General features: G+C 41.1%; 1 protein-coding gene across 1 annotated transcript in view; it reads left to right on the top strand.

The window, feature by feature from the left end:
* The first annotated feature begins 223 nt into the window (after positions 1-223).
* The window catches only part of LSG1 (large 60S subunit nuclear export GTPase 1), a 30601-nt gene continuing 15141 nt past the window's right edge, over positions 224-15683 (top strand). The window contains exons 1-7 of the mRNA XM_008534721.2: positions 224-384; positions 1976-2102; positions 6870-6990; positions 7172-7258; positions 7780-7866; positions 12223-12283; positions 14027-14203. Coding sequence (XP_008532943.2) covers positions 286-384; positions 1976-2102; positions 6870-6990; positions 7172-7258; positions 7780-7866; positions 12223-12283; positions 14027-14203 — 759 coding nt within the window. The 5' untranslated portion in view covers positions 224-285. The remainder of the gene's footprint in view (positions 385-1975; positions 2103-6869; positions 6991-7171; positions 7259-7779; positions 7867-12222; positions 12284-14026; positions 14204-15683) is intronic.

The raw sequence follows: 15683 nt of genomic DNA, 5'->3' as shown, positions 1-15683 counted from the left end.
ATCTGGAAGGTACCATTCGTTTGATTCCAGCACTCTATCCAAGTTTGAGATATTCGTAGAGATATCTATAGAAAATTAAGTTTATAGACCATTTTTACATTTATATTCTATAATATTGGCAAGTGCGGGATATATAAAGGGCAATTTGGAGTAAGTTATTTCGTTTTCCCTTCAACTCGGGCCTTCACTACTTGGGCTCGCTCCTACGTCACTTCCGGGGTCGAGCTCTTGGGGACCGGAAAACGCGAGCTCGGCAGAGAAGGTTCGTGTGGCGGTGGTGTGCTGATGGGCCGGAGGAGAGCGCCGGGGGCTGGGTCCCTCGGCCGGGCGCTTATCCGCCATCAGACTCAGCGGTGCCGTAACCAGCGTTACGCTGACTCCTGGGTGAGACAGACCGTGTCATCTTTCTCAGGCTTTCTGTCTAGTTATGAGAATATGAATGTCGGGAAGCCGAGGGTCAAAGGTCCTGGAAATTTTCCAGAGGAAGCGACGCAGAAGAAGGGTTTTGAAGGATGAGTATAAGGTTCTGCCAGGACGATAAGTAGGCAGAGGACACAGAGGCGGAAGCTTGAAAGGAGGGATAGTGCGATGATGAGACTGGAGTGAGATCTTGAAGGGTCTTGGTCTTTGTCATATAAGCCATGGGAGCTTGGGAAATTTCTGAGCAGCAAAGACCAAAAACTACTCCTTTTGTATTAATTTGTTCAAAGAATTGACCTTCCCAGAGGAGCGAGTTGCTACCAGAAATACGAAATAACTTAAAGCCCTGCTTCGCCCCTGTTATTGCCTGATGGTTTCACTCAAAGATGAACGCTTCATCTCCAAAGTGTGGCTGGCCAGCGTAATGTTTCCCTAGGGCCTAAGACGGTCATCGTTTTCAGATCCTGGAAACGTGGATGGAGTAGTTTGACTTGTGTTTGTGATGTTCGACATTCATGGCCCCCAGGGATTTGAGACTCACTAAGTTCTCAGTAAGAACCTGTGCTGAAGTCAGGGGCGTCCCTGATGCTAACTCAGCATGTGCCACTACCGCACCACCTGATTTCCGTTCATATAATATGCAGAGTAAACAGCATACGGGGCTCATCGCTATTCATCAGGTCGAAGTTACTCTGGACATTAGACTTTGTTAGATGATCATTTTAATTACGTAATCATTAGATGACAATTTTAATTGATTTTTCAAGCAGCTTGTTACTAATATAGCTTTTAGGAAGTGGTGGGAAGATTGAATGTGAATTCTAAAGAGAACTGGCGTCTAATCTTTACTCTGACTTTTTTTCTGGTTCTATGGCCCTGGGCAGACCACCTAACCTTTTAACCTTAAGTTTTTCCATTTTTTTATACCTGTACTGAGCAAGTAGTTAGGGTGGTGTGTATCAAACGCTGGGGTGTGTCTGGAACTTAGCTAAGTATGCTGCAACTAGCGGTTTTTTAACCTAACAGAATAAAATTCAAAATGTCAGTCTGTTACATGTAATAAGATAACTTTGTTTCAGGACTCTTTTGTTTATACTGCATGGTACACAGTTGTCTCACTATTTGTATCCCAGCATTTGGGTCACTGTATAAAGTAGATTTCACACCGTGAGTCTCGCATCAAAATATTTTGACCACCAATGGCTGCCAGGACAGAGTCTGGGTTCACAGTCTACATCTACTACTTATTAGCTGCAATGACATATAGGCAAGTTATTTTATCTATGTAAGCCTTTCTCCTCATCAGTAAAGTAGACAGACAATAAAATTTACTTCAAAAAATTTTGAACATTAAACGAAATAATGAATGGAAAGTGCCTATTATGAGGTAAGAAAGTGCTCATTTAAATGTCAACTGTTATTAGTACTGAGTCTAATGGGGCTGACAGCACCCTCAAGAACACAGAATAGTTAGTTCCTTGGGAGTTTAGAGTTTGTTTGGATGTCAAGCAGAAGGGAACAGCTGTATTATTATTACCCTGTGTTTTCTGCGTAGTTGCATACAAGTGAACTCAATGATGGCTACGATTGGGGTCGTCTTAATCTTCAGTCGGTGACTGAGCAGAGCTCCCTTGATGACTTCCTTGCAACTGCAGAACTCGCAGGAACAGAGTTTGTAGCTGGTAAGTTGTTTGTTGCAGAGTACACGTGACACTGGTCACATTTCCGTCTTTGCAGACTAGCTGCAAATAAGTCTACATGGAAGTGTTTTGCGGACCCTGCTAAACTCATAAATGAGCTCTTTAACTCAAAGGCAGATATCCCAGAAGCAGTGTGGGAAGGTCCAGTTGAACGCAAGATGTGAGGTACAGAATGTGCCACAGTTTTAAAATTCAGCTCTAATAAGCTCTTTAGATTATACATCATTATATCACGTTCAGGAAAGTCAATCTCTCATAGAAAAAAGACCAATCAACGTTATGGTGGACAATACCAGCATTTCCAGAAAATGTTTTCTGATACCATTGTTAGAAGCAAAATCCTGGGCCTGCTGCTTTTACTTAGGCTATTTGAATTAGATCTTAAAGGACTTGTCAACACATTATGGTGAATTCTTCCGAATTTTTCCATGCATGTAATTTGTTTTAGTCACTGCTCTCCCTTGTTTTTTTTGTGTCTTCTAAGCACTTAGAAAAGTACCTGGCACAGAAATAGCATTATAAACTATTATTTCTCTCTTTTATTATCGTAAACGTTATTCTGTTGTTTAGCAAATTCACTTATTTGTTCAAAATGCTTTTATTGAGCTCCAGCTACTCTCAGGCATTGTACTGCCTACTAAGAGTGCAGTGTTGACGAAGACAAATTTTGTTTCTGCAGAATTTTGTTTTAGGTGCCATGAAAGAAGTCTGTAGCAGACAATGGGATCGTAAAAGATGGAGTTAGTATTTGTTTTGTCTGAAGGAAGACTTGGGCTGGTCAGAGAAATCTTTACCCGGGGGCTGAGTCTCAAAAGATGAGTAGATGTTAGAAGGACAGTCAAGATGACAGGCAGGCAGAGGACTTAAGCTAAGATATCAGCAGCAGCCTACATTGTTCAGAAAATGGTTAGAAGTTTGTCCTCCCTGGTGCTTAAAGTACACAGGGGCAGGTTGTGATGAGCAAATCTAGGGAGGTGGGTAAAGGTCAGATCCGGCAAGAATAGGGGCTTTAAAGGAGTCTAGAGGGGTTTAAGCAAGGATAAAAGGTGATTTCAGGTTTCATTCTTTGAACGATCACTGATGGATTGAGGATGACAGACCAGTTAGGAGACTTAAGTCCAGCAAGAGAAGTGGCCAGAATTGAAATAGTAATAGTAGAAGAATGGGGAAAAGAATGAGAATGGGATTGTGAGGGAGCCAGAATAAACCCGACTTTGTGGAGGGGTGAAGTAAGTGAAGAGCGAGGAGTGGTAGAGCCACAGTTGGAGACAAGGGGAAAAGGGAGTGGAAGGTAAGGAAGTTGAGTTAATGGGGATGTTGTATTCTTTTAAGATATTTTGCTGTGGCAGGGAAAGAGAGGGGGGTGTGTGTGTGTGTGAAAGATCAAGGTTACTATTAGCATGTGCACAGGTTCTGGGGTGAGAGCCAGTAGAGAAGGAGAAGTTGAAAATACAACATTTGGTTTAGTTGTATCTATTAGAAATTTAAAGTATATGTCCTACAACCCAGCATTTCCACTTTCCAGTATCTACCCGAGAGCACTGGTTTTCAAATTTTAGTATCAGAATTACCTGGAAAACTTGTTACACAGACTCCTGGGCCCCTCTGAAGATTCAGTAAGTGTGGGTTGAGCCTGAGAAGTTACATTTCTAACAAGTTCCCAGAAGATGCTGTATCTTAACAATGAACACTTGAAAACAACCTAAATGTTCACTAGGTGGGCAAATGGCTGAATGAGCTGTGGTATAGACGTGCTATGAAATGCTATTGTAACCACTGGTCCTCTAGGACCAGTTCAACGGACACCATCTTAACAGAGTAACTAAGAGTGGTTTTTCAGGAACTGAGAAACAACCCCTCACCCAGTTTAGGCCGGTTGAGACCACCAACCCATCAACTGGGCCTGTGCAGATGCCTTGTAAGTGACCTTTTTGACATCAAGGGGCTGAAAACTCCACCCTGAGATCATATTAACACTGCCATTTTTTGAACACACATCCTATGAAGAGCCGTTAAGCTTGACCACACTTGCGCAGCTCGTCAATTATGTTACTTCTCTCTACCTCCAATCATCTATCTCTAGACTTCAGACCACCCTGTCTTTCATCTCATAAATTTTGCCCCAAGCTCTGGATTGGGAAGACAGATCTGAGAGCTCATGTCTCCTGTCTCCTTGCAGATGGGCCTCACAATAAAGCTTTTTTTTTTCCTTAAAAGCTGATGCTGTAACACTCGGGTCTTTATGCGTATCAGGCAAGAGAACCTCAGTTTTGTGCGGTAACACCATGTGGCAATTAAAAAGAATGAAGTAAATTTCAGGCTACTAATGTGAAGGATCTCCAAGACCAATTATCAAGTGAAAAGATCACGTTGCAGAATAGTGTATATAGTGTGGTACCATTTGCATTAAAAAAAAAATATGACCAATCCATATATGTATGTTTATATTAGGAAAAAACTTGGAAGGCCACGCATTTGATCAGTAACCTCAAGGGAGAGATCTGGGATTGCAGGGGTGGGGAGAAGTTTGGAGGTTGGTCAAAGAGAATGTTTAGCTGGCTATATTGTTGAATTTTTTACAAGGAGAGTCTATGTATTGTGTAATTGTGTAATTAAAAGTTAATTTTTAAAAACATGAAAGAAAATAGAGATTAATAAGGAAATGGAACATGGTTTGAGTCTGGAAGGAGATGGGAATAGAATGGGATCAAAAGCAGAGTTGAGATTAGCTTTATAGAAAAGAAGGAACACAGCTTCCTCTGAGGCTGAAAGAAGGAAGCTGAAGGTGGACGCACACATTGAGAAGTGTGTAGATGAGAAGCTGAGAGGGTGCATATCTAATAGCTTCAGTTTTTCTCTTATTAAGGTAGAAGATCATCTGAAAGGAAGTGGGTGGAGGAGGCCTTGGGAGCTTAAGGAGAGTAGTTATAGTTTAAGGAATGGGAGAAATAAAACCAAGAACATAGCAGGATTTTCTTCCTTCTGTGGGAAGTCCTAAGAACTTAACTAATGTTGAGCCCACACATTTGTAGTGACAGTTTGATGTTCTGATATAATGAGAAATATATATTTAGTTTTCTTTCTGGGTTCCTGACATGAAAATTTCTAAGACCTTTGGAGTCTCTGGAGTGGTGAGTCTTTTGTATGCTAATGAGATAATTGGTGCTTGAGGACTCCTAGATAGCTTCAGGATGGGGATTGGTGTCTAGGCAGACCCAGGCATAATTAAAGGATTGGAACTTTTAGCTCAACTCTGGGGAGGGAAGAAGGCTGGAGATTGAGTTAAAGCCTCCATAAAAACCCATTCAGAGATTTGGTATCTAAAGTGGGGCAGTTTTCTGGGACTGAGCCCTAAAACCTGTAGTATCTGACATTAACTCTTGATGGTTAGTGTCAGAATAGAATTGAATTTTAGGACACCCAGTTGGTGTCCAGAGAGTTGGAGAACTGGTTGTTGGTGTGGGAAGACACACATTTGGTGTCACAAGTGTTGATAGTAACAACAGTTCAGAGCCAGGTGGCTGCATTATTGTGTGATTACTTGCAGCAGCACTCATAGCATTGCTACTGAAATGAGAATGGGAGTGGATAGTTGGTTTTCTCTAAGGTTGGAGATTTGGGAGTGGGTACAGTGGAGTGAAGAATTTGATGATGTTCATTCAGAGAGTGGTTGACTGGATGTATCATATTGTTGTAGCAAATAGGGAAAAAAATGAAGCTACGAGTTGGATGATGGACTAGGAGAAGAGGAAGGAATCAAGGGGCTAGAGGTGTTTGCAGAGGTTGGACAAAGCTAAGTGGGATTGTTGGGTGCGAAATCATTGGAAGGAGGAATTAATGTGAAAAAGTTGTCAGACATGGGGCTAGAAGATGTCTGTTTTGACTGTTGGTTGAGGATGGCATGAATGAGAATGGTGGTTGGGTTCACTGTTCTGGGTTACTGGACTGTGCAGGCCACGGTAGTAGATGGTATCAGTGGTCTGACGAGGATAACGGACCTCCATCTTTGCTTAATGATCAGGAGGAACGTTGGTGAAGATGTCCTGTTGTCTTTGAATAGGACCTTCCCTTAGCATTTCGGTAAGAAGCTCAGCTGACTTCTCAGGTGCTTATCTCGGTGGAGTCACCTCCCCGTGGAGATGAGGTGGCTGTGTGTGGTGAAATAGAGAGGCCTAGAGGTCTCTGTAGTTTGTACACGGACTTAGCATTTCTTTATTTCCTTGAATTCCTTTAAATAATAATTCCTTTGAATAAATGAATTCTTATACAACATTCATTATGGGCACTCATCATAAATATATAAATTATAGTAATATAATAGTTCACCAATTCTAACTGGAGTCTCTTTGCTGAATCTTTGCTTCCCCCTGCCCAACTCCTCTTGTCTTAGAATTATTCTCTGTATGTAAATGAGGAGATTGGTTATCCTGAATCTTTACAATCTCTTCCTGCTCTTACTGTTTCTGTTTCCATGAAGTGCATTCAGCACACGGAGTTTTATAAACTCAGTACTTGAAAAAATGGTTGGCCTTTTGAAAGCTTTAGTAAAGGTTTTTTCTTTCTTTCATTCCCTTTTTTTAGCATAAAACTTAATTTGAAAATTATAATTTGTCCAAGGCTAATGACATCTAAATCAGGATAGCTTAAATTCCGTTTTAGGTGCTCAAATTTGTGGTTTTCCAAGTAATGGCCCACATTCACTATCTATATTGCCACTTGAGTAACAGCACTTTTCTTTTCTATAAACAGAGAAGCTTAATATTAAGTTTGTGCATCCTGAGGCTAGAACTGGACTGCTGTCTTTTGAGGAGAGCCAGAGAATTAAGAAACTCCATGAAAAAAACAAACAGTTCTTGTGTATACCAAGGAGGTGAGTTGAACAAGAATGTAGGACATTACAAGGCACGAGAAGGCCACTGAGTGTAAAATTTTTAATTTAATGTTCCCTTTTTTTCTGCTTCCTTTTCTCAGCTGCCATTATTAAATCCAGGTCCCCTTTTTTATTTTGGTAACTCATGTGGAATTTTTTTTGTCTTCTGTGATTGTTTTAGACCAAAGTGGAACAAAAACACTAGCCCAGAAGAACTCAAACAGGCAGAGAAAGATAACTTCCTAGAATGGAGACGTCAGCTTGTCTGGTGAGTGTTAGACCATGTGAAGATTGGCCTTGAAATTCTGAGTTAGACATTTTGGTGTGCTTGCATTGCTATTTGCATTTTGGAGGCTTGATTCTTTTAAAAAGGATATGTAGATTTCTTCTTATGAGCACAAATAGCATTGCTGGGTGCACATACATCCTTGCACAAAGATGGTGAGTTGGTTACTCTGCTCCATTGCTGGCTGTCTCTCCTTTTCGTACTCTTCTCTAGCCATTAGTCACCCTGGAGTTGATCGCTGCTCTCTTGAGCATTCTTCCAGAAGGAGAGGTATGGGAGAAATGTCATTTTGTGTGATAGATAAACTTCCATGGCTTTAATAGCTTAAGTATAAAATTTAAATTTGATTTTCATATTGACTCAGCAGAAAGTATATACAAATAATTTGACAGTTAATAGTTGTGTATTTATTTTTTAATGCAATGAATTTGAGAATCAGTTATACTACTTGAAACCTTCTATTATAATCTGGCAAAGATATAAACTTTTCATTCTAAAGCCAGGCTAGAAGAGGAACAAAAGCTGATATTGACTCCATTTGAAAGAAATTTGGATTTTTGGCGCCAGCTCTGGAGGGTGATTGAGAGAAGGTAAGTTACCATTTTCTTTTGGTGTCATGAAGACATTGTACTAGTGTTATATTAGATTTGGGTGTCAATATATGCTCCTCAGCCCAGGGACGAGGTATAGAGGGGAGGCACACAGGGATTAAGCTGTGCAAAAGGCTATTGAGAATTATCATAAAAACTGAAAGTATGATAATGTACTTCTTCTAAATATAGGTGTTTTTTGTTATTAGATTGATAAGCATGTGAGAAGGATGAACTCTTTCTGTAAGATGAGTTCTACACCTATAGTTATTTCAGCAAATTTATGTTGAATTCCGACTGGTAATATGGAAAATATGGGTGTGAAAAGGGGTAGGTATCTGCCTGCAAAGAGCAGACATGGGGGGAGGCCAACCAAAGTGCCAGGCACCAGGAGCACACAGATGAATGAAATGCAGTCCTTGCACTCAACATGACTCAGTACCTACTAAAATACAAAGATAATGTGATTCCTGCTGTGTTACAGATAGAAAGGCAGTGGGCTGAGTCATTGCAGTGGATAAAGATTGGGGGAAATCAAGGGGTGATTTATTTTCTTTTGTGTTATGCTGAGGAAGATTAGCCCTGAGCTAACGCCTATGCCAGTCTTCTTCCACTTTATATGTGGGTCACCACCACAGCATGACTAAGAGTGGTGTAGGTCCTTGCCTGGGATCCAAACCCGAGGATCCAGGCCGCCAAAGCAGAGTGTACTGAACTTAGCTGCTACACCATGGGGCTGGCCCCAAGGGGTGATTTGTTTAAATTGGGCTTTAATTCTCTGAGAATTGTTTTTAATAAGTTGAGAATGGGATATTTTCAGTCTTTTCCTTGTCCTAATTGTTAGAAGTTAATAAATCAACTTTCTCCAGTCTCACCTCTTTGGTATAGTGAAAAGGTTTTTGTTTTCCTGAAAGAGTGTGAATTATTTTCAAGGATTTCATAAATAAATCTTATATTTGAAGTGATGCTTTTTAACTGGAACCTTCAGGCTCTTTTTTTTTTTTAATCCATGAAATATACCCAGTAAGAACGTTAGGAAATAGGGTACTTTAATTGGGATTCTCAGAAAAGGATACAGTCATCCGTGGGGATACATTTTGAGAAATGAGTCGTTAGTTGATTTCGTCATTGTGTGAACATCACAGAGTGTACTTACACAAACCTACATGGTGTAGCCTAATACACGCCTAGGCTGTATGGTACTGATCTCAGGGGACCACTGTTGTATGCGCCGTCTGTTGTTGACTGAGATGTTATTGTGCGGCACGTGACTGTGTTAGCACATTTAGCATTGTGACTTGGATTAAACTTGTAAAAGTCACTTACATTTCTTTTTAGCGTGGTGAAAATGTTCTGGAATTACGTAGTCGTAATGATTGCACAACTTTGTGAATATACTAAAACCACTGAGTTGTGTACTTTCAAGAAGGGTGAATTTTATGATGTGTGAATTATATCTGTTTTTTGAGAAGTCACTTCCTTGCCTCCCCCATCCTGCTCCCTTGGGGACAGAGAGCTCTATTGGGCTGGGATGTGGGGAGGTCAGGATAGCAAGGCAAGTCTCTAAGCCTGAAAAAGTAGAAGCTTGCTGCTCTGGGCAGACCCCTTTGAAGGGGCTTGGGAAGACCCACTGTGATTCTCTGGGAACTTCTGTGGAGCAGAGTGACCTGATCTCTCCTTTGGTGCGTCATTAGCAGGTGAGGGTGTGTACTCCAAAGAAAAATGGTAACAAGCTCTAAAATATCAAAACCTCGACCTTGAGGGAATGCCCCCATCTGCACGCTCTCTTTCCTTTGTGTTCCTTTTTTTCTATTTATTCTGGTTTCTGACTCTTAGGTAGGAGGCCTTCCTCAGATGTCAGTGATGTTTGTTGTCTGTTCATATTTAAAAACGAAGCATTACAAGGCCAACTGACAGGACTACCTGTTTAGGTGAAGTTTGCCACCTGGTGAACTTCACGATCTGGTGACTGAGCAGGGATCAATTTTTATTTTGTTGGAATAATCCAAGATGTTACTATCTATCGGCATTCTCCGTAGGGCCAGCCAGTTTCATAAAGAGAATGAGGCTATACAGCAGTGGTACAATGCCAGGGCGTTGGGCATTTTCACCATTTGATATGTAGACTCGTGTTTAATCCCCTTTTTCTCAGCGTAGCGTTTCTTTCCCGCCTTCTCCTGTGTTTGACGTCCCAGTTTTGAAGCCTCTCAGGTTCATTTTCTCCGTAATAAACCCTGGCCTTCTGCCATTGAGAGAGGAGATTGAAGGGGTGTAGTTGTCTGGCTGAATGAACAGGGGAGCAGACCTCAGAGCTCCCTAGTCAGACTGGTTTTAGTCCCATACCTCATTCTTGCCTTGAGAGTGGATCTGACGCTCCTGATCCTGAGCGTTCTTGTGGTTCTGGGACATGAACAGGTTTGCTTCTTGGTTAGTTTGACATTTCTTAGTGCTGTTCTTTCTTCCTCTTTGTCCTAATGAGTTTCAGCCTTTACTTCAGTTTTTGTAGGTTTTGAGAAGGAGCAGAGGTAACCGTATGTGCTCATTCTTCCACGTTTAACAGGGAGGCCCTTTACATGCTTTTTGTGCTCCTAAGCAAGCCACTGGTTTCCCCAGAGTGAGCCTGTACTTGTTGAAACTTCTCGCTTCACTGGATTTATAATACAGCTCTGTTATCTTTCTTATGTGATATTTCTCTTTTTATAGGAGAGAACATGTTTCTAACTCAAGGAGTCTGATTTATATCATGTGGAAGTGGATCTGAATTACGTGGAAATATTACCAATAAAGTGACTGCTGCCACATCTTTTAACAGGACATGTTTTCTGATGTCTTTTGTACAGCAGATGTCTCCTGTTTGGTAACAGGCTAAGCCATCTGCCTCTTTAATTTCAAGTTATCAGGAAAGATTTGATGTATAACATGTCATTGAAATGCAGGAAACTGCTGAGGCACTCAGGGCAGAACACTGTATTCCTGTAAGATAAGGCACTTCCATTGTTGCGTAAGCCCTTCCTGGTACATAGCTGGCACTTTGCTCTGCATCCTAATTCAGCACACAAAGCAAGCTGTCTAAAATTTGTCTTCTTTTCTTAGTGGTTTCTAAGCTGATTATTCTTCCTTCATGTTTGATAGGTAGACATAATGTTTGTGGACCTTGTAATTTTAGTTTATCAGGCTTTATCCTTTTCTTTGCAATCATTCTTGCATTTACTGTTAAATCCTCACAGTTTGAAAGTGGTAGATATCACCTTAAAGAAGAAATACTGGGACCCACTTAATTAGAGACTTAAAAACAATTCCTCATAAATTAGCAAGTCTATGAGTTCCTTTGAATCACAAGATTGTGCTGGAAATTTAACTATCCTGAAAGAAAATCCACTTTGACTGTGAAAGCCTGCCCTAAGTGGTAACCTAGAGTTGTTACTTCCTTGGTGTTCAGCGTTGCCTGAGTTACCTCGGAACAGGCTAACCAGGTGTGGACATGGGGGAGACCGCTGTGAGGTGCTGGTGCATCTGCTCCTTATTCCCGTTCGGTGGCAGTCACAGCCGGCCCTTAGAGTGTCCTCCCAGCCACAGAGGCTGAAGGAAGGGCTCATCCTCCCAGAGACGTGAAGTACTTACTGCTGCAGTGCTGGGCTGCTGTAGTCCCCACTACATTTGTGAGAGATTTGAGGGGCTTGCTCTCAGCTGCAGAAAGTTTTCTCATTGTGATGTCTTCTTGTAGTTGGACTCATTCCTGATTCAGCGTGGCAACTTATGTTGGTATTTTGCTGTTTTGTATTTTTGCCATTTGAATGCATTCTTGGAACTGGTAGATGATTATTTGCTAGATGTGTACTTTCTCTTGTCAGCCCTGGGTTTAAGTAAGATATAGGCTTTGATAGTGGCAGCTGTCAGCAAGTGATTTATTAGTTTACTTTTGAGGCCTTAACACAACTGTAGATTAGGTACTGCATGAGCAACATACCTCACCTTGGATTGAAGTATTTGGAATACTCTTTTTATCTTGCCAGGAGAGTTTACTGGAAGATACCATTGCAGTTTTAGCAGTGAAACATCATCAGAGCCTCTCCAGGGCATATGATAGCAGGCAAATGTTTTAATTAGGAGCATGGCCTCTGGTTCTGACTGCCAGAGTTCCCAGTCTGGCCTCATCACTTGGTAGCTGGTGACCTTGGACAGGTTACTTAACTGTTTCTAAGCTTCAGTTTCTTCATGTAAACTGGGAATAATTGTACCTTAAAAAGTTACATATGTCAAGTGCTTAATGTGTGGCAAGTGTTTGCTCCTGTTATTACATGGTCAGTGTTTCCTTTCACTTCACAGTGACTGGAGTATCTCACGTTTGTTTTTCAGTGACATTGTGGTCCAGATAGTAGATGCTCGAAACCCACTCCTGTTTAGATGTGAGGATTTGGTAAGTAAAGTGTGGCGAGATTCAAACGTAAAGTCCTTGGAGCAGCAGTGGGGGGACAGCGTCACTGTAGCGTATGGACAGCATAGTGGTAACTGGAGGCAGGCATTCCTTCTGTCCTCTCGCTTTGTTTGCGAGGCCTCCCTCTCCTCCCAAGGTCAGGAGCTTGCATAATGCCGCTGTTTGGACAGATGTTTTCTCTTCTAAAACAATTGTTTCCATCTGCAGGAAGGCACAAACACTTACATGAACTTTCTAGATTTTAGTTTAGAAACTACTTTGTTAATAGACATTTGCCAGTGTTTCTTTTTTAAGAGACGTCAGTCAAAATAGAATTTACTTTCTTTAGTATATTCCTAGTCGCTTTATTTCTTATCCATCCCGTTAAGTTCTCTCTTCTCACACCTTAGTTATTACTTCCTGTGGTATTGTACAAGTGAACTAAGTTTGTAAAGCACCACAGGGAGTAATAATTAAGGTATGAGGATTACATGAAATAACACAGGATTTGAATTAATCAAACACTGTACGCATGTGAAGTATTCCTGTTTCTGTTTGAGGACCGTAGTCGTAATAGTACAGATTTTTTGTTTGTTTGTTTGTTAAGATTGGCACCTGAGCTAATGTCTGTTGCTAATCTTGTTGAGTTTTTTTTTTTCTTCTTTGTCTTCTCCTCAAAGCCCCCCAGTACATAGTTGTATATTCTAGTTGTAGGTCCTTCTGGTTGTGGCATGTGGGACGCCGCCTCAGCATGGTTTGATGAGCCGTGCCATGTCCATGCCCAGGATCCACACTAGCAAAACCCTGGGCTGCAGAAGCGGAGCGCGTGAACTTAATCACTCAGCCACAGGGCCAGCCCCCAGTACAGATTATTTTGAAATCCACTGATGACAATAACAAGAATCTTAATGATGAAACTTATAAAGTCAGCTTTTATACCTCTGTTGTATTTTCTAATGAAGAGCTGTGCTTGGGAATTAGTTTCAGTTACTGAGTCTTGTTTTTCTTTTAGACTTCAATAATATATTTTACATTAAAAGATGAGATTATTGACTGTCATCACTTGACTGAAAAATAGTCCCTGCTAGCTGCCAAATCTACTAGTTATGCAATGCTTTAACTTTGTTTAAAAGAAACAATTCAGTGTTATTAAAGAGAGGAGCTACATTATTTAAAGAGAAAGAACCTGCTATACTTCAACAGGATGGGAAAGCATTTCTATTTACCATTTCAATTTCTTATGTTAAGAGTATTTCTAGGGCTGGCCCCATGGCCAAGTGGTTAAGTTCGTGTGCTCCACTTCGGCAGCCCAGGGTTTCACCAGTTCAGATCCTGGGTGCAGACATGGCACCGCTTGTCAGGCCATGCTGAGGGGGCATCCCACATGCCACAACTAGAAGGACCCCCAACTAAAAAGATGTACAACTATGTACTGGGGGGCTTTGGGGAGAAAAAGAAAAAAAAAAAGATTGGCAACAGATGTTAGCTCAGATGCCAATCTTTAAAAAAGAAAAAAAACCCATGTTAAAAAAAAAAAGAATATTTCTAAGTTTATGTGACCTAACTTCTCTTCAAAGCTTACTGAAAGGATCAGTAGAATGTACCATGATGAAAAATCTTTAAATTAGGAGTGATTTAAAAATGGGGGCAGTAAAAACTTTGAGTCAGAGCTGGGGGTCTTCAATATAATTTGCCTAGTTTTTACTTGTTCGAAGAGGCCTTTCTAAATATCTTTGTCTTGCCCAGGAACGTTATGTGAAAGAAATAGATGGCGAGAAGGAGAACGTCATTCTGATCAATAAGGCAGACTTGCTGACTGCTGAGCAGCGGAGTGCCTGGGCCACGCACTTTGAAACACAAGATGTGAAGGTTATTTTCTGGTCAGCTTTGGCGGAAGCCGTTCAACTGACTGGGGACTCCAAGGTAACCTGGGGGAGTTGGGCAGGTTGGCTTCCACGGAGGATTTCAGTTTCTGATTAATGTGCTTTGTTTGTTGTTTCTTATTGGAGATTTGTGGGAATTCAGGGTGTCTGTTTGTTTTTTCCCTAAATGCTATGATAGTAGGATGACCTATAGAAAAATGAGTCAGAAGGTTACTCTCTTAGGTTGTGGAACAGTCTGCCGTCCCCAGCGCTCTGTGTTACACACTGATGTGAGCTGTAATTTTTCATTTTTAAAAATTTTAGGCAGGAAATTGTATAGGAAGTTTCATAATGACTTTATAATTGCTTTTAAGAAAAGCAGGTACAACTGAAGGATGTAGTAACTTCTCAGGACTTGATTAGAATCTCTTTTGACATTGTTTTGAAAACAAAGAAATGAGGTAATCCTAAATTAAGATACACCATGTCATTTTCTTTTTTCTCTCTCTTTTTTTTCTGTGAGGAAGATTAGCTCTGAGCTAACATCTGTGCTGGTCTTCCTCTATTTTGTATGTGGGACACCACCACAGTGTGGCTTGATGAGCAGTGTGTAAGTCCACACCAAGGATCCAACCCCTTGAACCCTGGGCCACTGAAGTGGAGCGTGTAAACTTAACCACTACGCCACCACACCAGCCTCCGTGTTGTTGTCTATATCTTTTTAAATTTTACACCAACAGTTTGGGGTTTATTTTCTAATAACAAATAATAACTATGAAAAGAAATTAATAATAAGATCTTAGAACTGGAAGAGAATTAATCTCTCCTGTCTTCCTCCTTTCCTTTTCTATCAACCATCTGTTGGCTGTGGAGTATGCTGAACTTGGTGCTGGGAACACAGTACCCCCGCCTTGATGGGCTCCCGAGGTAGTGAGCTCTGCCTCTGGAGACTTCCTTCCTCCACCTCCCTGGCACAGTCTTTAATCTCCCTGTGACCACTTTAAATGACAGAGACCAGGGAGCTCAATCTTTATTTCTAAATTTAGGAAGTTTTTCTGTTGAGGGAAACTAAGCCTTCCTCCCTAACGTTTGACTAAGGGCTCTTCCTTTGTCCCCTTAGTTCTGTCTTCACGCGATACATTTTCTGCTCTCCTATTCATCGTAGACACCATCTCCGGGGCACTCAGGTCCTGAGTGCCTGTCTGCCTGTGTCAGGATCACACTTAAAATTGGTGGCACCTAATTGAACACATTATTCCAGGGGTAGTTTGCCCAGAGCCTATACAGAGGGACTCTTCCTTCGTGTGATCAAAATACCCCTAATAATTTTTTGTTGTTGTTAATTCATCCCGTTTCAAAGGAGCTACATTGTGCTCTTGGCTCATTGAACCTATGAACAACCAAATCCCTCAAACATTTTTTAAAAAGGAACGGCCTTATTAAGCAAATCTTATCTCATCTTTACATGTGGAAAAAGTTTTTCATTTTGTTTTTACCTCAAGTTAGAATAGTACTTTTCCTACTAAATATTGTTAGTGATT

The sequence above is a fragment of the Equus przewalskii genome, chromosome 18 (assembly GCF_037783145.1).
Source record: "Equus przewalskii isolate Varuska chromosome 18, EquPr2, whole genome shotgun sequence".
NCBI lineage: Eukaryota > Metazoa > Chordata > Mammalia > Perissodactyla > Equidae > Equus > Equus przewalskii.
Note: the sequence above shows the minus strand (reverse complement) of the source record. Positions and strands in the feature narration are given on the sequence as shown.